The 25,147-nt window shown below is 46.2% G+C and overlaps 8 protein-coding genes across 8 annotated transcripts; 3 read left to right on the forward strand and 5 right to left on the reverse strand.

The window, feature by feature from the left end:
- Positions 1-700: 700 nt before the first annotated feature.
- Positions 701-2,337, reverse strand: PADG_03430 (uncharacterized protein; the record flags this gene model as incomplete). Its single annotated transcript, XM_010760558.1, has 4 exons — positions 701-1,003; positions 1,090-1,409; positions 1,485-2,167; positions 2,255-2,337. The coding sequence occupies 4 exons, from the start codon at positions 2,335-2,337 to the stop codon at positions 701-703; spliced, it is 1,389 nt and encodes a 462-aa protein (XP_010758860.1).
- Positions 2,338-4,698: 2,361 nt separating this feature from the next.
- PADG_03431 (uncharacterized protein) lies at positions 4,699-6,057 on the reverse strand (the record flags this gene model as incomplete). The annotated part of the gene is made up of 1 exon (XM_010760099.1): positions 4,699-6,057. The coding sequence occupies one exon, from the start codon at positions 6,055-6,057 to the stop codon at positions 4,699-4,701; it is 1,359 nt and encodes a 452-aa protein (XP_010758401.1).
- A 1,307-nt stretch (positions 6,058-7,364) lies between these two features.
- PADG_03432 (uncharacterized protein) lies at positions 7,365-8,935 on the reverse strand (the record flags this gene model as incomplete). Its single annotated transcript, XM_010760100.1, has 3 exons — positions 7,365-7,492; positions 7,665-8,431; positions 8,550-8,935. The coding sequence occupies 3 exons, from the start codon at positions 8,933-8,935 to the stop codon at positions 7,365-7,367; spliced, it is 1,281 nt and encodes a 426-aa protein (XP_010758402.1).
- Positions 8,936-11,809: 2,874 nt separating this feature from the next.
- On the reverse strand, positions 11,810-12,922 carry PADG_03433 (cytosolic Fe-S cluster assembly factor NBP35; the record flags this gene model as incomplete). The annotated part of the gene is made up of 2 exons (XM_010760559.1): positions 11,810-12,756; positions 12,832-12,922. 2 exons carry the CDS (start codon positions 12,920-12,922, stop codon positions 11,810-11,812), a joined length of 1,038 nt encoding a protein of 345 aa, XP_010758861.1.
- Positions 12,923-13,030: 108 nt separating this feature from the next.
- PADG_03434 (uncharacterized protein) lies at positions 13,031-13,426 on the reverse strand (the record flags this gene model as incomplete). Its single annotated transcript, XM_010760101.1, has 2 exons — positions 13,031-13,184; positions 13,278-13,426. The coding sequence occupies 2 exons, from the start codon at positions 13,424-13,426 to the stop codon at positions 13,031-13,033; spliced, it is 303 nt and encodes a 100-aa protein (XP_010758403.1).
- A 1,567-nt stretch (positions 13,427-14,993) lies between these two features.
- Positions 14,994-18,396, forward strand: PADG_03435 (phosphatidylethanolamine N-methyltransferase; the record flags this gene model as incomplete). The annotated part of the gene is made up of 4 exons (XM_010760560.1): positions 14,994-15,186; positions 15,436-18,031; positions 18,146-18,236; positions 18,334-18,396. The coding sequence occupies 4 exons, from the start codon at positions 14,994-14,996 to the stop codon at positions 18,394-18,396; spliced, it is 2,943 nt and encodes a 980-aa protein (XP_010758862.1).
- A 2,400-nt stretch (positions 18,397-20,796) lies between these two features.
- PADG_03436 (uncharacterized protein) lies at positions 20,797-21,907 on the forward strand (the record flags this gene model as incomplete). Its single annotated transcript, XM_010760561.1, has 2 exons — positions 20,797-20,944; positions 21,003-21,907. 2 exons carry the CDS (start codon positions 20,797-20,799, stop codon positions 21,905-21,907), a joined length of 1,053 nt encoding a protein of 350 aa, XP_010758863.1.
- Positions 21,908-22,510: 603 nt separating this feature from the next.
- PADG_03437 (uncharacterized protein) lies at positions 22,511-23,864 on the forward strand (the record flags this gene model as incomplete). Its single annotated transcript, XM_010760562.1, has 2 exons — positions 22,511-22,585; positions 22,746-23,864. 2 exons carry the CDS (start codon positions 22,511-22,513, stop codon positions 23,862-23,864), a joined length of 1,194 nt encoding a protein of 397 aa, XP_010758864.1.
- Between the last annotated feature and the right edge of the window lie 1,283 nt (positions 23,865-25,147).

Here is a 25,147-nt window from a genome sequence, read left to right on the forward strand (position 1 = left end):
GAAATGAACTCCAAGCAAATGTAGCTATTGTAGCTGTGGAAAACAATGGATGATCAGGTATACAGGCACATAACCCCCAGCACCAGAAATTGTCGACAGAAATGAAATAGCGATGGATTATAACCTGTTGCATAAACTGACGCACGGCATACTTCAGAAGGAAAAAGAAAAAAAAAAAAAAAACAAAAAAAAAACAAAGGGTCTGATGAAAAGCCCAAAGAGGAGAAGAATATGACAGCAAAGGGCGGAGGGAGTACTGGTACTCCTCATTCGGAGACATTGAAATGCCCCTTGTGTAGGTATCAAAGTCGCGGGAGAGCACGAAGACTAGAGGTGACGAATTCGACAAAAATATTAGATTCAACCCTTCTTCTTCCTTTGTGTAGTGGGTGTAGAACTCGAAATGCCACTCAAAATGCGATCAATAGTAGTGTTGTATATCAAAAAAACCCTTTCAAAAAGAACGCCCAACCCAGCAAAGCAGAAGTGAAACAAGAAAGGGAAAAGAAGAAAAAAAAAATGAAAATGAAAATGAAAAAGAAGGAAAGAAAGAAACACTCTCAAATCTCAAATCTAGCATTAAAATAAAATAATCTGTACATCTCATTCATCTCCTTTCCACATCTTTCTTAAGCGACGCAAGGCGCGCTCCATTCTCCGCCCGCGGTTGTTATTGCTGTTGCTGCTACTGTTGCTGCTGCTATTGTTGTCCATCTCCTGCACCGGCAGTTCCCTCTCTCTTAGTCGCCCCCAGCATGTCCTCATTCATTTTCTTAAGGAACTCTATGGCCAGGGAATCCTTCTTCCATTGGCCCGCAGGGTCCTTAAACTGTTCCTGCCCAAGCTTCCCCTCCTCGGCTTTCCCTTTCTCTTCAGCTTCCCGCGCCTTGCGCTCCCGCTCCATTTCCTCCATGTGCCTGATATCGTCGAGACTAGGCTCATAAAGATGCCAGATGGTGTAGTGTGGAAGGCCAACGACAGAGAATTTCATCCTCTTGGCCATCTGTTTGTGTGCCGGACATGTCAGACGAAGTGCATGAAAGAAACAAGCAACGGGAAATAAGGAATGTGAAGAGAACGTTACGTTACCTTGCCAAATGCCTCTGTCTCCGCATGTTTTTCAAAGCTAAATGCCGGGAAATGGACGCCCGAGCGGAACACTCTAGCCTTGGCCAGAATGCTAACGCCACCCACGCCATCGATTTCCATTTCCATGTCCGGATCGCCATAGGGATCCCTAAGATACGCCAAATGCGGGCGCCAAGTAGCATATTCCGCATAACCTTCCACAATGACGGCATCTTCATCCAATGTATCTGCCAATGCCAATGCAGTCTCTGATTCCTGCCAGGAATTCAAGTCATAGGGTTGTTCCCCGCCGAGCCAATCCGGAAGAGGTCGCCAAATGTCTAGAAGAGGCACGTACGGTTAGTTTGCTTGATCACGCCAAGTTCAAGCCTAGAGAGTGGATATGCCCAACTCACTTGGTACGATGACATCCTTATTATGTCTCATCAGATCCTCCAAAATGGTAAATGGAGCCGTCTCGACATCGGCATCTCTCCAGTATACCCAGCTGTGTGTTGGGCGCAGGGTAGCACTCAGCAGCCAATTTCTCGCCTGTGCCATAAGCTTTCTTCGGGAGGCCTGTGCAGCAAATCCATGCCTGCTTTCAACATCTTGGTTGACCTTCTGCCCAAAGTCTTTCTCAATCACTGAGATTTCCCCGTAATGTTTTTTCGGGTCAGAATCATTCTGCAAATCGTTAAGCATTTTCATGAGGAGGGAAAGGGTGTCATCTTTCGAGTCGGAGACTAGGAAGGCGAGATCTATGAGATGATGCGGATAGGTGAAATTGCGTAGGTGTGAGAAGAACATGGGCAAATGTGGCGCGGCGTCTCGCAGAGGTGTACAGAGGAGGACTCGCTCCTCTCGTTCCCAGCCCCGGGCGGTTCCTTGAAAGTTCGACAGGTCATAATATCTGACAGTGTCCAGTTGAAATTCATCTGCCGATGAAAGAAGACCAAAGGAAAGGGTTCCCAGGATCGCAGCTCGCCAGGAGGGGAAGATCAAAACTAAGATAACTAACGAAAGGCCACCAAGAACACATAAGCGCTGCATAAGCTGATGTCTCCGGCGCAGAGCAGAATGGGAGCGTGGTTGAAATCTTTTGTTTGTTTTTTTTTTTTTTTTGTATCAGCTACCCCCAGCTCTACCAGACAGCTCTTCCCCTTTCTGCATAATCAAGACATACCTGTGAGGTGATATTGAGAACGTCCCGCTCTCCCTGTGCGGGTAGGCGGTGTAGCTACTGGCGTAGGAGGTATTCCCCTTCATATCTCCAGGACGAGCAGCATGTGTAAAAGGAAGACGTTTCGGATAGCTTGAATGAATTTCACGGGATGATTTTCACAGGGAAGCTGGGCGGCCTTGAGGACTGAGTTACAGCTGGGGAATATTGTAACCAAAGGCCATACGCCACGGCCTTGACAAGTCCAGTCCACCCAACCACCGATCCACGGAATGTGTATGCTAAAATCGTAACGAAGGGAAGCCAAACGGAAAATTTCCCAAATTAAAAAAAATTTTCTTGAACAAAAAAAAAAAAAAAAGAAAGAAAGAAAAAGAAAAAGAAAAAGAAAAGAAAAGAAAAGAAAAATTTTTATGGGGCCGGTCAAACAGTGTGGTGGATAACGAAGCTCAAGCGTTGTCGCAGGTTGCCGATGGAAACGAGGGCGAAAGAGGGTTAGGGACGAAATGAGCGTAACCAGGCAGGGGATGATGACTTTACACTTATAACACAGATCTCTCACGGCGGGGGGGGAGGAGGAGGAGGAGGACGAGAACAGCAGAGAGGGAGAGAGATTTATTTGGTGACGTTTGAGCAAAACGACGAACAAGAACCAAATAAGCGACGGTTGCAAAAAGAGAGAGAGAAAGAAGCAGCAACAAGAACGGGGGCCGGGGCCAGGATGATCCGGCGGCGGGCGGGATGACTACAAGCTTACGTCAGTGCCAGAGAGAAGAAGGGGTCAATATGAGGGAATGGTTTTAACGAACTAAACCACCCTCAACCAGACAGACAAACCAGTTGAACTAGAGTTAAATCACTAATAACTGTGATTCTTCCAAGGTCCCGGTCTGGGGTTGCAGTTGGATTGAGGGTTTTTAAAACAGTACAGTTGATCATGATTTAAATGTGTGGGGTTCCATTGATCCAAACTGTGATTGGTCACTTCATCTCTAAAATGGTAAACACAGTTAGTTAGTTAACTCTCTACATGGTTTTTATCTCCGTGCATACACGTGCATACACGTGCATACACACGACACATATTTCTGATTCTCTCTCTTCAACAACCTCACCGCCCTCGACGAAGCCAAGGTTAAGGGGAAATTAAAGGTTACGGGTAAGGGCCTGAGAAATTGTGACAAGATTCACCCCCATCCAGAGAGCATATCGACATGTGTGTGGGATGTGTGTGGGATGTGTGTGAGATATGTGTGAGATATAGTTATGTGTGGGATATTAATTGGACTGGTTTGGATGTATTAGTTTTAATTGGAGGTTAAACCCCCCCCCGACAACTGGGTTTTTCCCAGCCGAGATTTAAACCCACATGCAAACTTTGTGTTAAACCCACGTTCAAATGCACGCCCGTTCGAGTCCAAACCAACCAACTATGTATTGTTGTATCTAATAAAGTCTGAAAAGGCGTCGATGAAATCGCCAAAGCCGACCCTAAGACGCTTCTGAAACATAGTTGCCGAGCCCGGAGAAATAAGAAATTCCACCGTCTTCGCAGTCAAAGGGCCATTCAACAGGATGAACAAGGATGGGCAATAACATTTACAGAGTGTAAACTGCTCCGTTCATCGAACCCTTTATATTCAGACCATGTCCATCTGATGACCACATTATCTTCATTTAAACCGCTCTTCGGGGAGATCTTTGCTTCAGAGATAAGACATTGTTTTTGCCAAGTCCCCCAGCTTCGTCAGATCAAGGAATCCAAGCACCAAACCAGCAACTAAGTAACTAGTAAACTCGGAGTCCCTTGGGTACTTTGGCATAAAAAGCAACGGAATATCCGTGGACATCAAACGTCGGGAAATGCGTCGCTCGGCTCGCTACTTTGCTGCAGAAAGGAAGGAAAAATAAATAAATAAATAAATAAATAAATAAATCCAATCTCCTTGTTGCGCATGAAATATATCTCCAATCCAATTGAAGTGATACCATCATCCATGGCAATGAAGAGGCTCTGATCGTGTCAACAGGGAACCCCCTGTTTGGCAGAACGAATTTGCCACAAAGACAGCAAGCAAGCAAGAAAATATTAGACTGTAAACGGCCTGATTTTATGTAAGTGAAAATAAGCAGCATACTATGAGAAAATGGAGAGAGACAGAGAAAAAAGGGTCTATTTTGCGTTTCTATTTGTGTATTTCCTTTTTCACTCCCGCTGCCACAACCTTCTGTCCCTTCTTACCTCGAGTCCTCTTCCTTGTTTTCTTATAAAGAAAATAATGCATATTCTTCTTCCGTGGGTCATCTCATCATGCCCACGACAACAATGGATGCCAAGAAGGCAGTGACCTAGTCGCCATTCGGAAAAGAAACAAAGAAAGAAAGAAAGAAAAAAAAAAAAATCAACCATCAACCCGTACATTCCGTCCCGCCCTGGGCCCGTGCTATCATCGCACAGTAGCACCCTTCAAGCTCTTCACCGTACACACACCTCCAGATTTCGTAACCAACTTCCCAACCGCAGGCGTAGCAGGCGTAGCACTAACCTCACCTTCCTTCTCCGCCAGCTGCGGGACTTGCGTCCTATCAAATGCCACTACCAAGGACTCCGTAGTCGTAAACCCAGGCTGGAAGGTTTCCCAAATCTTCTTCTTGGGATTCAGCACACTCTCCGGCTCCCCATCGCTCCATCCCTCGAAGAAAACGCGTTCACCCGCATGCGCATCAGCGGGCGGGCTAACTAGTTCGACGGGTCCTGCATGCGCATCATCGCTCCTGGGCGATGCGGCCAGCACCATGGCGGCGGATTTTATCCCGCGCATCGTTATGGGTTTCAGGTTGCAAACGGCGACGATTTTGCGGTTTTGCATCTCAGCGAGCGGGATCAGGCCATTTAGTCCTGAGCAGACGGTCCGGACCGTTAGGCCTGTTTCCTCGTCGACGGATGTGTTTTCGGTTCCTGGGGCGTCGCCGCAGTTGATGGTGGAGACGTAGAGGGAGTCTGCGTTGGGGTGGTTAACGGCGCGGAGGATGTGGCCGACGCGGAGGTCGATGAGGGAAGGGGAGAGAAGGGGGGCTGGGGCTGGGGCTGGGGCTGGGGCTGGGGCCGGGGCCGCGGTTTGTTTTCGCTGCTTGGGTTGAGTTTGCTTCTTCTCTTTCTTTTCACGGGCTGCTGGATCTACGACACCTGCTGCTACGTCTTTTCCCCGCCCTACCACCAGATTCTTCTCGGCGCTGACGTTACCACCACCCTGGCCCGTGGGTTTCTTCTCCTTTTTCTTTTTCTCCTTCTCATCTCTGGGTGGTTCCACCGCCTTGGGCACAACCTTCACATCATCCACGTCAATCGCAACCTTCTCCTCCGCTGGGATCTTAAGACCAAACAATGGCGCATTCTGCACGAAATCGATATATCGTACAATATGATGATATCCATTATCGCCCGTCCTTTCATCCGGAGTCCACTTCTCCGCCACCGGTGCCAAAACAGCATAAACCGCAATATCCACGACAGACGGCTTTGCACCCAGCAGCGTCGTGCGGGTCGCTAGATGTTTGTTGAGCTTAACAAGGAACTCTGTTACAGCAGCAGAGTCGGCTTTGTTCAGTAACTCGGTGGTCGTCTCGATTTCATGCAGCCATTGTTCCAGTTCAACCTTTTCATCATCACTGTAAGCTTGTGAGGGGAACACCTTGGGTGAGATCGTTTGCAGGTCTAAATCAATAGAGGTAGAGGGGACAGCGCGAGGGAATGAGCGGTATAGAAGAGAGAGGAGGGAGGCCATAGGCGCGGAGTTAGTTGCCATATTTTCGGTCCGTTGGATAGAAGGAAACAGGTTTGAATTCAATATATGACTCCTCCGAGTAGAGTAATAATAGCACGGAGTCAATAAAGAGGTAGTGGCAGAAGTAGGGGATAGCAAGCGCGGATGCTGTTTTGAGAAGAAGGGCGGGGTGGTTTGTAGCCTGATAGCGAGTTGTTTCAGGGCTTCAGGAGGCCGCAGGAAACGATGGGAGGCGGTAGACTTCACCTTGACGGCTAGTCCTTCAACTGACAGGGAAGGAGTTCTATTGTTGAGATCACAAAAAGAGAGATAGAGGAGTGTGTCAATGGCTTGTGAAATGGAGGTTTGTATCTGGTATCGTTAACTTGAACATCAGCTTTGGGCAGAAAAATCGGATAAATTTTCGTTGGAAGTCGGAGCTTATTTAATGTGACCGAACCACTAAACGCACGCACGTTATCATCCCCCAAGCTTTGAACCTCACAACCATGTCAAACAACATGAAATATATGAGCTCACAGTACGGAGTAGCTGAAATCCTCTCTCAGAAAAGGTGCAAATTACGCTAAATATGGAATTCACCAGACCACTGTTATGTGATGTGTTACTCATCAGGTTACTTCAAATAGATAGTCTCTATCTACAAAAAGAAGCTCACAAGTTCTCATGAAATTAAATCTCTATTTTTTTTTAAATTTTTTTTTTTATTTTATTTGATGATGATCATTTTGAGTTTAAAATTGTCACTTGTGGCATTAGCCAGAGGCCCCAAGGTAAAACAATCATTAGCACTACGACATCAGGCAAAGTATTTCTTTATGTACCCTCCAGTACAGAACTGAAATCTTACAATGAAAGTACCTAAAATTTCCTTTTGGGGTTAACAGAAATGACAGAAAACAAAGCCGCATAAACGTCCTAGATCATGGCTACGTAGGTAGGCATGGACAGTACGTAAAACAAGCAGGAACAACAAAACGAAAACAAGCCTCTGAGGATCCTTGTAGCGTTTTTTTACCGCTCTGTCCTCTCCTTCTGCCCATCTTCAGTGACCTGGCCGCATACAACAGTGTATCAATCAGTGTGCTGAACGAAGGACCAGGAGAACAAGGTCGGGGTGAAAAAAAGTTAAGGGGCGGCGATACTATGTAAGATATAGACAGGAGATCGGCAGAGTATCTTTCTTCATCTGTAGCAGGGAAGGGGATAATATATATGTACTGTATGTATGTAAAGGGGTATATGTGGTGTACGCAACTCAACGTCTCTCATGTCCTTGTCGAAACTGTACATTTAACGCATGAAAAAATGAATTCAATGTTGGGTATCTAAGCGTGCGCTGCCATTCGAAGCTTTGGTCCTCGAAGATCGAACGCAACGAAGATCGCTTTGAAGAATACGTCTCCCCAGATCTGGAGGCGAGCGCCTTTATTGGATTGGATGCCTCCGAAACAGACTGAATGTAAAAATAAAAACAATCCTGTTAGTAAAACTACTATCATAGGTAATGGATGTCACATTGCATAAAGGTATGAGGAGGATAGGCCGTGAACAATGGGATACTCCAAATCCATAATAGAAATGAGAATCCACCATCACCAGAATGAAAAGAGTGATGACAAACTTACGCTCATTTCCGCTAGAATCATGCCCCGTCGAAGAAAATGTTATCAAGCTGCCTGGTATTCTCGCTAGATGCGTATCCCCTATGGATACCAGGAGATCCGGAAGCTCCGTGCCACAGGGGAATATAAACCCCCCAGCAGCAGCAGAGAGCTGTGCCCCAGGAACCTTGGAGTAATAAGCTTCCACAATCTCCCCATTGACCAACATCAGCGACGTGCCCGTATCGGCGATTGCAGTACGCACCCCACGCGAGACGGTCCTAACGGAGGTATCGTTGCCCACCATAAACATGCTCGATTTGATTTCCCAATGACCCCGCGAGTTGTCCACAGGGACATCAACCATATCACCGGCGAATTTCGCAGGATCGACTGTGCCAAATTCATAGCTGCCGGGTGCTTGGGATTTTAATTGAGCGGTGAAGACGGGGTCTTGCAAGTCAGAGGCGATATTCTCAAAAAAAGTTGTCTGTGGTTCTGGACGCATAGTGTTGATGGAAGTAAATGCTAAACCAACGAGACCGTCGGAGCCTGCGTCCTTAATAAATGAATCTGAGATCTCATTCGGGAGTCCAAAAGCTTGCTTTTGAACTGTCGCACCGCCAATGTCGATTGTGTCCCTTCCGACATCGCCCCGTGCAAAGGAGGAGTCTCCATAGGTGATGTTGAAGGTTGTGCTTTGGAGTAGCTCGAACGTACGAGACTGTGCGGGATCAAACACTGAGTGGCCCTCAGATATGCTTGAGTCCAATTGCGTGTTAAATACCCATCTGTAAAATAAATAAAAAAAAGGCGGAAAAAAAAGTTAGTTTATTGCACCACATAGCACAAGCTCTTGTCTCCCTACCTGCCCATATCCATCCTTGTTGGGTCAGAGTATATACATACGTGTCCGACGATCCCGTGTCAAAGTTCATCACAAACTTCTGACCGCCAATGGTCACAGGAGACAGATACTGTACATCGTTCTGCGTGGGAATATTGGTAACAGCACCATTCTCATCAGGTTCTTTTGCCTTGTTTACCGCTTGACGATCTACAGAAGTTGCGAACTCGTTGAACTCCAGAGCCCCAAAGTCAATGTCGGAGGGGATGATGCCATACTTGGAGTAGGCTTTTTTGATTGCAGCCAGGCCGTTAGGGACATAGTCCGCACGGCGAATCAGATCGACTTTGAAGGTTCGTTTTCTCAGACGCGACGATTGCGAGGGCGCCCCCAGAACCGAGGGGCCCAGAAGGAGGAACAGGTAGAGTAAAACCTGTATCAAATACATCTTGCCGAATTTCTACCTGAAGGCTGGTTTCGACACAGAAAATGGAGGAGGAGGAGGAAAGAAGCTATTCAAACAAGACAAAAAAAATATATATAGAAAAATATAGAAAAATAAGGTGGGGGAGGGGTGTTAGGGGTTACAGGAATCGATGACAATGAAGGAGTGTATGTAAACCGTGTCCAGACACGCGAAAGGTGAAAAGGAATGACAAGCACACAAACACCCCCCCCCAAGCAGTGGTATATATGCGTATAAATATATCTTAAAAACGAGAGAGACTATGCAAAAGAAACGAACAGTAATGGGATCAATATAATGAAGGCTATGACTCCGTAAGATCCATTTTCAAAGGGAATTGAGAGAATGAGCAGGTTGAAGAGGTTGAAGAGGTTTGGGGTGGAGAGAGGGTGTCGAAGACAACAAGAACAACCTCTCAGATAACCAAGAGAATGTGTGATAAAGAAAAAAACCAGAAATGCAAGGGAAACAAGGAGACTCCAGTCTCAATACAACAATAAACTTGAACAAAAGACAAGCAAAGAGAGAACAGAGTTTAACAGTGGAAATTTATCACTTGCTTCCAGAGTAGGAGATATATCACACTGCCAACTTGTTGCAGAAGGAGATCAGCTCTGACAGCAAGAAAAGAAACCTTGGAACGAGATTACAGATGACAGTGGAGAGATTCACTTCCTTCCACGAGGGAGATCTCCCCCCCTCTCTAATATCAGACCAGGAGAGGGTCTGCCAGCTCTCCGCTGCGTAATCTGGGCCCACCTATCGCATTTGCCAGCCGCCCATGTTGAGATCTGACACCATGCTAACCAAGGGCGCGCTTGGCGGAGCCCGAAGTGGAGGCGGGTCTGATTGAGGGGAAATAACTACATATGGTATGAGCGGCATCGAGTCACTGATTGGATAACTATGACATCCCGCCCTTGGTTTCTTCATCTGTTCATCATCAAGGGCAGTGAGTATTTGAGCCACTCAGGCGGCGCAAGGAGAGTGCAAGACAAGACTTCCAGGGGACATTAGATTTCAAGCACCACCAAACAGATGTTGTTCCTAGCCGAGTTGGCTTGGGTGCCGCGTCGTTGTTCCAGGCTCGTCTCGTTTATCATATTTAGTTTCTGTCAAAGGTGGAACTCCGAGCCTTGGTACCTGGGAAGCCAGAAAGCGAAGAGAGCGCCCAGAATCCCGCCTGGATCACATTCAACATGTTAACCAGCCGAAGTTGGAATTTGCGTTTTAAGTTTTACCCCGTGGAACGTCATCGTCGTTTTTCAAGATAATGCGCTGTTAAGCTTCCAATAAGCACGCCAAACACGGGTGCTTCTGGACGGGATGAAACAACCAGGGCGTGTCTCAGCCCAACTCACTCAAAATGTCCCTGCTTGTCTCGATGCGCGTGATTCGCCAGACCGTGGTGTTTCAAGCGCTGGCGGTTTCGGAAAGCAGAACGAACTGCTACCACAGTGTGCCTATGATAAAAAGAGAGTTCAAGTTCACAGCATTCAACTGCCAACTTTCTTCCTTCAGGTAACTAAATATGTTGTTTATTTGCTTAGAAGATGTTAACTAAACTATGCAGCCGCTGCATTCATTCCAAGGCTTTGATCTCAATATCAAATATCCCAGTGGAAATGATGGATCGATCTCCTTTCATATTTTACATCCATTACAAGCAAATGCTGTTAATTGTCTGTACATCTCATCGCTACGTTGATATCTATATCTGCGAGTGACAAAACATCTCGGATTTCAAAATCTCTATCTTCAACTACTTCGGTTGACCCCCACTGGTCGCCATAATAGAACCCCGGGATATTTATATACGATAGTATAGATTGAGAAGAAGAAAAAAGAAAAAAAAAAAAAAAACATCCTATCTCCTCCCATCTAGTATCCAAAATCCTCCGCCAAAGTTGTCTATTATGTTGTTTCATGTCATTCTCGGGGTTGCCACAACAATAGCGACTTTGTCATAAATATACTGCACATTTCCATACATTCGTCAACGCGTACTGATTCAACAGACTATCCACTTACATACAGCATATGAACGCAGCTATCAGGCACGTTCTGTTTCTGAGAAGTTTTCTCTCCCAATCCTATGATTCTGATGCTGAATGGGTTACATAGCTGTAGGAGATGCAGTAAAAACGCATATCGTTAATGCGTCCCCCGCCCCGTGGTCGCAAAAGGATTTCAATGGATGATGAGACTTCGCGAGGGAAATTGATCTTGCTGCCGCAATCATGGAACACTGGAGAAGAATCGGATGACGGGACAACATGATAACTAGTTGGGAAGCAGCATTAATTTCCATGTTTTATCTAAAAACCAATGAGTTGCTTTCTTCGGCGCTGATGGACGACATGTTGCCATATTTGGTTACCGTTGAGCTAGGTGAAATGCATCTGTTCTGCCTGCTTCATGATAAATATAACCCTGCATTTCCTCACATTGCTATCGAATTGATGATGGACAAAGACAAGTCTCTGTTGCAGATATGTTTAAGGGTGGTGGTGGTGGTGGTGTTGGTGTGGTGATAGTCCGATAATGTAGATTGGTGGGGTGCAAGGAGCAGGTTTATTTCAATAAAAGTGGTATTTTTGTCTTCCAGGACATAGGATATCTGAATCATCATATGTTCGTTTCAATCATCATATAATACATAAAATATTAAAGGGGCGAGAATATCCATCTACTCCCACGAGTGATCGTAAAAACATTGGAAAAGAATCCGAACGCCAGCAGCCCTGGAGGCTTGTATGTCGATGTCCTAAACGCCCACACCAATGCCTTAAAAATCTTATCCAAAGGTAAAATTATCGAGGTTTCTTGAAAGAGACGGGATGAATATATGGAGCCCTAGCCCTCCTCAACATTGGGAAGAACCTCATCCGGATCCTCCCCAACAAGCTTCACAATGCATCTCACCACCCCTCTCAAGGCCGCAGATGCAGGACTATCGGGAAAGTTATCCATGAAGCTCTCCCCGTAGTCGCAGGCCATACCCACCCTAGGGTCCAGTGGCACAGCGCCCAAGAATGGAATGCCCATTTCCTTCGCCAACCTCCCGCCACCACCGGTCGTTGCACGGAAAATCTGAGACTCATGCGTGCACTTCGGACAGACAAAGCCAGACATATTCTCCACGAGCCCCAGTATCCGAATCCCCGCCTTCCGGCAAAAATCAATCTCCTTCCTGACATCCAACAACGACATTTCCTGAGGCGTCGTAACGACCACCGCCCCATCAACGCCCGATTCCTTCAGGAACGAATTCACCGAAAGATGCTCGTCAGACGTGCCCGGCGGCGTATCAACGATTAAATAATCCAACTCACCCCATTCAACATCTTTCAAAAACTGCTTGATCAACCCATTCTTCTTCGGGCCGCGCCAGATGACCGCATCATCCCGGTTGGGCAACATGAACTGAACACTCATCACAGAGAGATTATCCGACACCCACACGGGACTCCAGCCCGCGTTGCTAACATGGATCGTCTCGGCCTCGACACCCATCATCTTCGGTATAGATGGGCCGCAGATATCCGTGTCCATGATGCCGACAGTCGAGTCGGGATTGGAGGCGAACGCCTGTGCGAGGAGGGAGGAGAAGGTCGACTTCCCCACGCCACCTTTACCGGAGAGGACAAGGAGTTTGTGTCGTATTGAGTCGAGGCGGGCGGTTATGACGGGGATGTCGGGATCGGGGCCCTTGGGGGCAGAGGCGCAGATGGTTTGGTTGGGGCAGCCGGCACAGGCATCGCCTTTGCCAGCTTGTTCGGATTCGGGACCGGGACAGTTCTCTGGATGAGACAGAGCTGTCAGGATGGATACGCAACGTATGATTGTCAACAAATCTGGGGGTTCCTTGAACATACCTGGTTCGGGAGCGACGAGCTTGGGAGGGGCTGTGGAAGAAGATGATGATGCATTGAAGACTGGAGTTGGCTCCTCTAGTAATAGAGCCATATTAACCGTGAGGTGAACCAACAACTTCCGCGGGATTTAATTATCTGGAGGGTCTAATGGGAATTTCAACCTTGCTGGTGGTTTTAAATTTTGGCTTTATTTTAATGTTTACACAGCGCCATATTCCCGATCCGATGACGATATAACTTTTTTGGTTGGTGGCGGATCGATATCTGGTAGGGGCACGGGGGGGGGTTGAATTACTAATACCTGTAGCATGTCCCGTGAATGGAAATAGCCGAGGTCTCTGCGTGTGTGAAACCTGGTAACTATTAACTAACCCAAGTTAGTTAGTTAGTTAGTTAGTTAGTTAGTTAACTTGTGCTTGAGATAGTTATACGACAATGTAACCAACCAGCTCTGGAGGAAAACAGAGCCTGCCGTCACATCACCGCTGCTTATGCACAGGGACTGAGATGCAATAAGAACCCATAGCTCAAAAGGTGATTCGGTTGTCCATTGAGAACCCATGCAGCTGCCAACGTTTTTCTCTCGAAGGGTCATTTTTAGGCGTGGTGACTAACTATATCTATCAATCGTGAGTTGACAGGAGGATGGTTATTCGCCATCAGCCTGTTTCTGAAAGTCCACCAAACACAACCACCCCCCTTTCCTGTATTGGTCCATTTGGCCGTTAAACCGGTTTCTCCATTACGGCGGTTGACCTGCAAGCAATTCATGCTCTGACCTCCGCTATCTGTGGCAATCAACAGGAACCTCACAGCCTCCTGCCCATCCCTGGCGAGATAATCCTCTAGGTGTCCCCCAAGAGTTCCCGGGCCAGAACAAAGCTGCAGCAGCGAATCTCATGGAACCCAATCCTGAATGAAACCTTGGCCAGGGCTGTAACGTTCAGGACAGGGAAACATGCAGAGCTAATTCGTAGTTTTTGGGTCAGGATCAAGCAGAATAACACGTGTGCTCGAAGACCAGTTTTGAAACTCTGTGGATAGGAGAGACAAAAACACTGCGAGATCAGGACAAGTCAGTAATGACGTTTTTCGAATTGTTGAAGCCCCCTTTGGAGGAGACCTTTCACATGCTTGACTGTAATGCAGAGAAGAGGCCTTTGCCTCTTTTTTTTTTTTTTTTTTTTTTTTTTTTTTTTTTTTTCCTGGTTCGGTGCCGTAACTAGCACTAACTAAACTGGCCCGCCCTTGAACTGAGTTAGTACACATAAACTAGTTAGTTGACTATAGTTAGTTAACTTGCTCCAATAGCTCAACCAGTTTTAACTATCGAACCAACCAACGGAAGTGTGACTCCAGGGAGCTTCATTGGAATGACCATATGCGGTGTGGTTAGTATTAGTGCACTCGGATGGAGAGCCGAAAACCCACAACATCCATTGCATCCATGAATAAATTGAACGTTTATTTTCTTTGAGATTCTATGAAAAAGAACTTAGTCAATGGGCGAGCTTTTGACTTGCGATGCTCAATGCTTCTTTCACTTAATGATAAGTATCCCTGGGGAGGAAGAGGAGACCGCAACATAGATTAACTCCCCGCGAAATGGATGTTCGCAACAACCAAGTTAAAAGTGAGCGGAACAACCGACGTTCATTTCATTCTAAGCAAGCCTCGAGCGTGATTCGCCCTCTATCTTAGCTCGCTTCCTTGTGCCTCTGCATCTCCCCACACTAAGAGAAAAAAACGTTGCGCAAATCTGGCTAGAGCTGTCGAAATAGGAACTGGAACTGCGGTTGAACAACCAGGAACATCCCATCCATGGATGGAATGGTAGGATACTTTATCATCTGATTTTCCTCGCCAGAACAGAGACTCATTGCTATGTTTGCTGGTAGAAGCTCTGATTAGCTAACTCTAAAGTTAGTTAACTAACTAGTTAGTTAATTAATTCAACGGTTGGTTGGGACCTTTGAGATAACTAGCTATTTAACTCAGAACCTTCCAAGAGGGTTGGTTGAAATCCTCGCCTTCTGTCCCCCGGGCCCGAAACAATCCGATCTCTCCGATCTCTCAACTCTTCCCAGTCAATTCAACTTAGACATAGTCTCCGGCTACTTGCGCTTCTGCATTGACCGCACCGACAGTCTACCGCTTTAACTATGAGTGGTCCGGCGTCGTCAACCGGATTCCACATCCACGCAGAGGGGCTTCATGGACGGAACGTACAGCCATCAAAACCTACAAGTGATGGAGGTGTGGCCCCCACGGCCCTGGGGGAGAAGTCACGGGTAGAAGAAGATGAGAGGACTGATTCGGAAAAGAAGACTTTTGGAAGAACTCCAGATGGCACAAGTAAGCTCTCGATTCCACTCCCCGGAGAAGGATGATTATGGCCAGTTGTTGGGAAGGTATAAAAAGGCTTCTCTAGTCCAGAGTTCGCTCTTGTATCAAACGGAGTTTAGCATGAGCATTCAGACTTCTCTCAATAGGACTGGTGGCTGTCTCGATTTATGTATCCTGCGCGAATAGAATCCTCCCGCCAATATCAACCTCCAGTTAAAAGTAGGGGTTTTGCTAATGTTCTATGACATCAAAATCCAGTCTTTACCGTTCCGCCAACCCGTGATATGGTCTCGCAGCTCCTTTCACCCTCAGAGCCAAAGAACTTGTCTGATATCTTCGTCCTCGCCATTATAAGTTGTCATATCTTCCTCCTCCGGTTTCTTCCATCATCATCATCCAGGGTCGCTGCTTTTGCTATCATTTTCCTGTTCTGGCGTGCCGCGTACAACATCGGAATCGGATGGCTTCTACACATGCAGTCAAACGGCCGGACCTTGGTCTGCTGGGCCAAAAAATCAAACATCTTCGTGAATCCGTCCACCGGACAGAACCCTCATCCCATATTATACAACCTGCTGAAATGGGAACTGGAGACAAAAATCCCGGAGCAGTACTCTTTCGAGGACGCCCCAACGGAATACAACACCTGGCTTGTGTTTCGACGAGTTGTTGATCTGATCCTCATGTGCGACTTTACCTCGTACTGCCTATTCGCAATTGCCTGCGGTGGTCGTCCCGCTGGGGAAGGTTTCATCATGCTGGCTCTGAGATGGATTGCCGGGATGAGCTTAGTACTTTTTAACCTCTGGGTCAAACTGGACGCCCATCGGGTAGTTAAGGATTTCGCATGGTACTGGGGGGATTTCTTCTATCTCATCGACCAGGACCTTACTTTCGACGGTGTGTTTGAGATGGCACCCCATCCAATGTATTCCGTTGGCTATGCGGGATATTACGGTATCTCTTTGATGGCAGCTAGCTACAAGCTGCTCTTTATTTCCATTCTAGCACATGCCGCCCAATTTGCGTTCTTGGTTCTGGTTGAAAACCCCCATATCGAGAAAACTTACAATGCTCCTCCACCTCGGAAAAGAGTCGCGGTCGACACAGATAATGTGAAACCACAAGACGACGACGTTTCTCAGGACTCCTCGGTCATCAATGACAATGTATACTCGGGACAAGCGGTGGCTACCCTAGAGCCTTCGTCGATGCATAACCTTCTAGGCCCTCACAACATCGACCTGTACCGTATCACGGACTCCTCTGTGCTTCTGATCCAAATACTCTTCTCCGCTCTGGCTATTCTTACCCCATCAACACCAGTCTATCAGTTTTTCTTCGTCCTGAATGCTGCTCTTTGGAGGGTTTGGTACTCCGTGGGTATTGGCTACATCCTCAACCGCCAATCGCACTGCAAGATGTGGACGAGACACTTTGTGAAGTACGGAGAAAGCAATCAAGAAGCCTGGCAACAATGGAAAGGCACATATCATCTTAGCATGACCATGACCTACGCAAGCTTTATTGCCGCCACTTGGAAGATGTACTCCTTCCCACAAGATTGGGGCTACGGCCTAGTGCTCCTGAGGCATATTCTAGGTGCAAGTTTGATTGCACTCCAGATTTGGACATCTGCCAGTATCTACGAATCACTTGGGGAGTTTGGATGGTTTTTCGGAGACTTCTTCTTTGATCAGTCACCAAAACTCACATATAGTGGAATTTATCGGTATCTGAACAACCCAGAACGCGTTCTAGGTTTGGCAGGTGTTTGGGGAGCGGTTCTGATCACCAGTACCAAGTCAGTCATTTTCCTAGCATTGCTGAGCCACACATTAACTATTGCATTTATTCAACTGGTCGAACGGCCACATATGCAGAAGCTCTACGGTCAAAGCCTAAGGCGAGATGCGGGTCTTGTTAGAAGCCTAAAGCGTTCCTTGCCACCGTCCCTGAAGCAATTCCATGGAAGCGTAGACAAAATACTCGATGACTCGATTGAATTCATTGAAGAGTTCATAGAAGCCGCTCGGCCTAAGCTCGCCGCTGGTGTCAAGACCTTCGTCAAAGATACCTCCGCCTTGTTCCAGAAGTACCCTGCACGAATCACCATATCTCGTCTGGAACCAGACCTCGCTGGTTACGATCAAAAGGATTATTCCATTTCCCTGGAAGGAACACAATCTTCCGAGCCGGCACAATTTGAAAGAGCTAGTGGAAAGGAGGGTGAAAAGGCACGATCCATGCCAGACAGGAGGGGTGACAAGAAGAACCTTATGTTCGAATATGGCGCCCCCATCAAAGTCAAATGGACCGCCCCGCTGAATCATAGCAAGAAAGACTGGATTGGCCTCTACATGGTCACTGATAATACATCGCGGGAGATCACACGGATATCTTCCCAAGGTCGATGGATCGGTACTAACAAGGCTTCTTTTGACTCTTTGACATGTGAGCAAGGGTTAATCTCAAGCGACATTGTTATCAATAAGTTTCGAGAGGATGGCGAGCCAAAGGACGTTGCATCTGGGGAAATGGTCTTCTCGGGCGATAAACTCTGGTGGACGCAAGGCGTCTTCGAATTTAGGTACCACCACAACGGAAAACATAGCGTCATGGCAGTCTCGCGCCCCTTCGAGATCCGCATTGGCAGATTTGACGACGATGCAATCTATGGCGACAGATACGGGCTTGTCAGGGCTGCCATCGAATCCGCTTTGCTTCCTGTGGTCCAAAACTGCTTTGACAGGGACCCCGAAATTGCACCGCAAACTGTCGAAGAACAGTACGGCAGCCTAGTTGACAGGAATGGGAAATACTCAAGGAGAGTGGTATTTGCCGTACATCAAATGTAAGTTAAACTTCTTATTCTGGAATTCATAGCTTGTATAAACAGCATTTCAAAATTCGAGTCAGGTTGCAAGCTTGTCTCTTTTATAATTTTACTGATGTTTTTCTTTTTTAGGTTCGGCATCGAATTTGCTCCCGAGGTTGTCCGTGCTGATGGAAATGTCCGCAATCTGGCATGGCGGATATGCAATGCCAAAAAGGTTTTAGTATGTATAACGGAGATTTTGCCATCCGCTCAGCAGTGGTTGCTGCATTTCCCCATGCTTAACTTTCGTAATGACTGACATTATATCCGCAATTCAGGCACCATACAGCATGTCACGTACAAACGGAGCCACAACCCCCACAGCAGAACATGAAGGTTAAACTCCACCCCCATACAAACGATAATAACGACGACTACGATGATTTGAAAATTTCTTTCACCTTTACCTAACGCACATACCGATATATCTGCATATCTCCAAGGGTTCGGTGCTCTAGGTGATAGTTCAACCCAGAACGTCAAGATTCGAAAGAAATCAAGGCGATGATATAAGGAAACTGAATGAGGAATTGAGAAAATAGAAGGGAGGCTAGAATCTCTTGCGTTCGTATATATATGCGGAAAGCATATGCTTTGTTCTTTCTTCGATTCTACTTTCACAGCATATTGTATATATCTTCTCCCGACGAGCATGAACTTTTCTCCACTGTGATGGAGCTTTTCCACATGCATACGTCTCGTTTTTCTACTGTCTATTTTCCCTATTGAGCATATGCATCTGCCCAACCAACCCGTCCGTTAATCCATCTCCCGCTTTTTTTTTTTTTTTTGGGAGTTCCCACCACCTGGCTTCGCACAACATTTTGTCTATCAGATGCAAATTTTGGAAAGATTAGCAACAGCAGCAACATCATGACGAAAGTTAAAAAGAGGTTGGAGAGGAGAATACTTAAAGAGGAGATCTATCAGGCATCCTATAGAAAATAGGAGGAAATACTCATTATAAAACTTCTGACGGTGTATATCTTTACATCTATAGATTACAATCCATATAGACCCGAGAAATAAAATTGCATTACGAGTTGATGCTTGCTTTCGAACACGAACAAGGAATATAACATTTAAAAGTTATTCAGCGAAGATTGATTAAACTAAAATCGTGTGGCAAGTAGATCTATCTAACAAGCTCCGAGTGGCCTGTTAAATTATTTTGCAGTTTGAAACATTATGTGGAAGTGAAATTGCATGAGCTCTGATCAATCAAACTGGACTTACTGCAACCTAAAATCAAGTTAGATAGGTATTCTTCCAACAAGACGGTCGACAACCCAGGACATCCCCAAGATTGAACGTCACTTGGATACGTTCAAACGGTATAAAAGAACAAACACGAAGATATGATAGGGGCATGAAAAGGGCTATTGGGATATTTTACTGTATTCAGCAAAGCCATGAACTCATCCCCTTCCCCCATCCAGACACCATCCCCAAAAGCAACAGCCCAAGACGAACCGCTACCCCAAGAGATGATGGGACGAGTAAAATAAGAAAAAACAAGGCTGAGCGCAAGGTGGGGGTTTATCAAGGCACCCCGCTTAACCTCCTCGATAACACCAGCATCTCCACAACCTATCATCCCCTTCTTTTCTGCCTTATGCTGAACAGCTCCAGTCGTAGACAAGAGAAGCCAACGCAAATGAGAAAGGAAAGGTCCGGTATAGGGGAGAGTGGGGGGATCGAAAGAGAAACTCGTTTTCTTATTGAAAGAAGGGCGCTCCGTGAGGAGACTCGTGGAATGGATTGACTTGTTGTCATCATGATGATTGGTCTTGGGTGGGGACTCGGTATTGGGAGCAAGTGATAGTTAACTAATTGGCAATGCTTACATCAGTGGTGAGCTATGCGGAAGCACGGTGGGGTAATTCTATGTTAGATTATTGATCATATCCTCTTGCTAATTGGGAACAGAGAAAACTATTTCAGACCAAAGGTTGGTTAGTTGAGTTCGTGAAAACTTCATGTTGAAAATTTGGCAGAAGGTGAGAATTTGGATCAGGATCGTTATTTTTGGTATAATGGATTTTCTTCAATAATTTTGCAGAAGCAGAACTGAATAAAGATTTCTCATCATGGTAAAAGGCAGGGAATGGAAGAGGATGGGAGTAAAGCCGAACCATTTTTAATACCTATCCTTGATAATAATACCGTACCGGCCACGTTTTCTTGAGAAACACTGAATGAAAATGATTTCTAATGTAGCTATGCTGTTAGCTATGTCCATAAAGCATAATATAGCAAGGGTCAAGCAATGCAGGGAAGGTTCAGATGGTAGTGCATGTTGTTCAATTGGCTCACGGAAGAATCGCGAACAGAATTTTGGTAGGTTTTCCTCATGAAGGTAATAAAATGCGGGAATAAGAGTTAAGGAGAAGAGACTTGCCGTAAAATCCTTGTACTTCTTGCTACATAGTTTGCTTTTCATGTCCTGCTCCCTCTGTTACGGAGATAGCTTGTGATGTAGTTGATGGTTTGTAATAGTTGAAGCATAATGAAAGAGAAGAAAAATATAACCTTGGAAAAATATGGATAAGCGAAGGGTGACGGCCAAACGTTGTTCCGCCAAGGAGCCAAACAGTGCAAACAACTAACTTTCTCGAAGCTATGGATTTTTTTGATGCGAGAAACTGGTGATGAAGATGAAGTTCAGCAGAGTTGCTTATTGCTTTTCATTGGGCGCTTTTCCTTGTTTCTGTCGATTTCATTAAGCTGGGTAATGTATAATGGCCGATAAAAGACGTATAAACGGACCGTCTGGAGATACACGACCACCAGTGTTTGCGTCATCGCTCCTCGCTTCCAACAACCGACGCTCCATAGCGCTCGAACGCCCTATCCGTTCTAGAAAGCCAGATGAGCTGAGAAAAATATGTTGGTTACAATATGTAGCATGTGATACAGGAGATTTTGTACTAATGTGTGAGAATAGTTCTGAAGACTGGTCTAATTCCATCCGCCTCCGGGTCCGCATATCTTGAATTCCAGACCTCCACAAACCTTCCCCGATCAAAATTGAAAACCCTCATTCGCCCCTCCTCATCTCTAAAAATCACCTGTGCCGTTCATGGCCCAAAGCCTCTTCCTCGTTCCGCCCCATTCTCCCCTAATCTTCTTCTTTCTACACACGTAAAATTTGCTCCGTTCGCCACCCGGCGAAGAAGGGGTTACATACGTGATGTTAACGAGAGAGATCTTGGTGTTCACCTCGAGACGGCTCTAAAGGGAGTTATCATAGGCGAAAGGTGGCCAAAAAGTGGGCTCGACATCACGGTGACGATATTAGAGGGGGAAGACGACCGATGGTGGGGTGATGATTTATCCTCCAGTCCATTGGGCGGGATAGATGGATGGGGCTTGATGAATGTTCTTGCCGGCTGTATTACTGTTGCCTCAGCAGCAATTGTTGATGCACGGATTGATTGCGTGGATCTCATTACTGGTGGAGTTGCTGCTTTTGTTGAAAATCCACACATCGAAGTTTCTGGAGAACCAGAAGAGACAAACGAAAAGGGTCGCGATCGACGATTAGTACTAGATCCAGATCCGTCCGAACACCAGGCAATCGCAGCTGCCTGTGTTGTGGGATATATGTCATCCCGCGACGAGATTACGGAACTATGGCTCAAGGGAGATACTTCGGATTTTCAAGGCGGATCGCAAAAGGGATCTCTCGGCCACGAAGCTTTGATAGATGGAGCTGTCAACGCCGCTCGAGGGACACAAGCCGTCCTTATGGAAGCTTCCAGAGAATCAGCAGAGCGTTTTGCTATGCACGCAGGAAAGCAATTTGCTCCCTCCACAGCAGATACGGAAGGTCTTGAAATACGAATATAAAATGGATTTGGAATGACATGACGATCGGTTGATGCAATAAAATGGACTAGATTTCTCTATTTCTGTTTTCCATAGAAGGCATTTAAGTTTGGCTATATATCCAGGCCAATTGCCATAAAACTCTTCTATTGAATTCTGTCCTCTTTTTCTATCTTTTTCAAGTCAAGGCGCTTCTTTATCACCTCTGGTTACAGTATCTAAGTGTCAAGCGCAGATGTATACATGTATCCAGGCTGACTGCAGCTTGAGCTTAAAAGAACATTCCTTTAAGTGACTGTGATTCTTTATCACAGTTATCTGTATTTGTGATTTGGATCGTTCAATCCCTTCATCAGTCTATCATCTGAGTGATTTTGCTGCAATGTGTCCACTCATCAGACTCTTTTTATTGTTTCCATGTCATCTACAAGACTCATACTTTTCACTTCATCTCATATTCTCTTTCTTTCATACTCATCCTGTCGCTCTGTTGTTCCACTGCCCAATTCCATATCTGGTGGTAAAGGCCCAATTCGAACAGGCGACTGAAATAAGGGAGAATTAGAAGTTATCCTTCTCAAACAGCTTCCAAACTTATCTTCTCACAAGAGAGCTTATCCAGGTATGCCTTCCAAAACCCAGGCCGATGTGAACCTGTGGTTCTTATATATCTGTCTTCAGAAATCAGACTATAAGACCGTGAGTTCTGTTTCCTCCGCTGAACAAATTACCTCCAGCAACTCCTAAGCGTCTGGGGAGCATTGGGAATATCTCCTGTCCTCCCCCCCCACCCAAGATTCTACACTCAAAGTTCCTTTCTATATGAGCTGGTTACTGATAAAAGCAATGCCCGTGACAGATCGATTTCAACGCCGTGGGAGAGGCAGCCAATTTGAACCCTCCTGCTGCTCGCATGCGCTTCTCCCGTCTCAGGAAGGCAATCGAGAGCTGTGCAATTAACGCAACATCCGCTGAAACGACAAGCGCATCTGCTAGCATCGAAGAAAAATCCAAACAGCAGTACAAAGCTCGTCAGTCGAAACCCCAAGAGGTCACAGTAAAAAAAGAAGAACCCCTGTCGCCACCAGGTAATTCGATAAAAGAGGCAGTAATACCTAACGTCGAGATGGGGGTGAAATGTGACATGGTGAAGCTTTTCGACCAGAATGAGTATGAAGCCAATTACGGGGACTTAGATGATGAAGACGTCCCTTTAGCTATAAAACGCAAGGCTTCTCAGTGTAATGCATCCAGGAAAAGGCAGAAGCCGACGAATGTCTCTTCTATGACAGAAATCAAAAATGAACCAGCCTCGAGCGATGGAAACATCGCACTTTTCTATCACACTGCCACAGATACTCATTTTCCGGACGGAATTGACGGATCGAGCAATATGGCGAAAAGCGAAGGTACCGTGGAATTGGTACACAATTTCCATACAGATTCCAGTGAAGAAACTTCGGATTCCCGCCAACGCGGAATCCCTTTCAGGACGCTTGCCCCTCCCCCCCTTAACACGACCCTTCAAGCCAGAATTCCTGACTATGTATCCACCTCCAATAACAACAAGCTTGCAATAAGTGACGGTTCTCAGGAAACCCGAGATTCTCAGCATGAGCAGACGAAGCATGACGTTTCCTTCGACTCATATTTGTGCCCATTGCCATACAGATCAACTCAAATGACCCACCCATGCAATACAGTTCCCCTTGCACGCCCATTTACTTCTACACTTGGCGATATCCTTTCTCCAGGCATTGGCGGAACCAATGCTCCCACCTGGTCGAGGTACCAGATTCCGACTATCACCATCACCGACACGGATCCGTACGGACTTCGCAACCCCCTGTTTCCGAACAGCACGAATGCGTTGGATGCGGTCCAAGCAAGTATCAATGGAGCGCTGTTCAGCCCGGGCTCCAACGCCTTTGCCCCTAGATATGGCAGCGCCAATAGAAATGATAATCCACGCACATAACGTTGTCAGAGCGATGGGAGTGGAATGATTTTGATCTGTCTTTGTCTTGCGCGTCTTCGCCCTAGAGGTTCAGCGGATGTCGTTCGCTCGCGACACGTTATTTGGTCTTCATATCGGCATCGAGTTGCAACAATACAAACCCCCAAAATTCCGGATGGAGGAACGGATGCACAAACTGATGAAGAAATATTTAACGACGTGAAAATTTCCGCATGGGTTTAGATGAAGTGTGGAAAGCTCTGAGGGGCCGTTTGAAGCTATTGTTTCTATTGATCTTCTGTGAGAGTCAAGGAGATGGGCAGTTAGATAAAGCTGATCCTAACTACTATCTCGTCACCGAATTTGTGTGTTTTTCAAAATTTCCCGACGAACTTGTTAGATTTCCCATTTAAGTACAGATACCAACTGGTATGAACCGATGACCGATATAATAAATGCATAATTAACATTATTGATGTCCGGAAGTTGTCTTGTCATCTACATGTAATGGGTAACTAACTACCCCATGTGGGACTAGTAAACACTATTTGGTGCTCTAATTACCCCAGTGTCAGCAATTGAACCTTGGATATATTTCTCCGTACAGTGTAGGCAAACGATCAAGGATAACATGTCGGATGTGTCTTGAGATCCTACATGGACGTTCACATATATTCAGCAATAAACTGGCAGAACAAGCAGCCCATTTTGAAATGCGTTCGTTCCTGTTACCGAGCATGCACCCCACACTGGATATTTTTGGGTCTGGAACATTTCTATTCTGCCCAGCAGCAGAATGGGATTTCCATCATTGAGGCCAGGAGGGGATGTATGAAGCGCCAAACCAACTGGACGCTTGCGCAAATGAGCGCGGTAACCTCGACTCCCTTCTGTTCGTTCGGAAACGGTGCAGCATTGGTATCCATGTGAAACAAAAAAATAAAATAAAATAAGTGATTATGAGATAGCTCTTCTCAGAAACCGAAGACCCTATCAGTTAGTCAACTAAAGGGAGCAGAGGAAGAGGGAAGAGAGCTTTGCCGAGCCGCATAAAATGATTCCTCGCAGGGTCTTAGGCCCTTAACAGTTAGTGATGGCTTCATAGCTTCATGACGTTGTAAAGACCATCCAGTTCTGCGATCCCAGACGAATCTCGGGGGGAGGGGAACTTCAATCGCTAGCACAGTCATTGTCGCAAGGTTCTTTACTCAAACTTCCTATCAGACAGCCGGAAGATAGGAGGAAATGGGAGAAGACCGATAATGTTGCGTCTGATCTCCGCTGCTTCACCTCGTGTCCATCAA

This window comes from Paracoccidioides brasiliensis, assembly GCF_000150735.1.
Source record: "Paracoccidioides brasiliensis Pb18 unplaced genomic scaffold supercont2.3, whole genome shotgun sequence".
NCBI classification, from domain to species: Eukaryota; Fungi; Ascomycota; class Eurotiomycetes; order Onygenales; family Ajellomycetaceae; genus Paracoccidioides; species Paracoccidioides brasiliensis.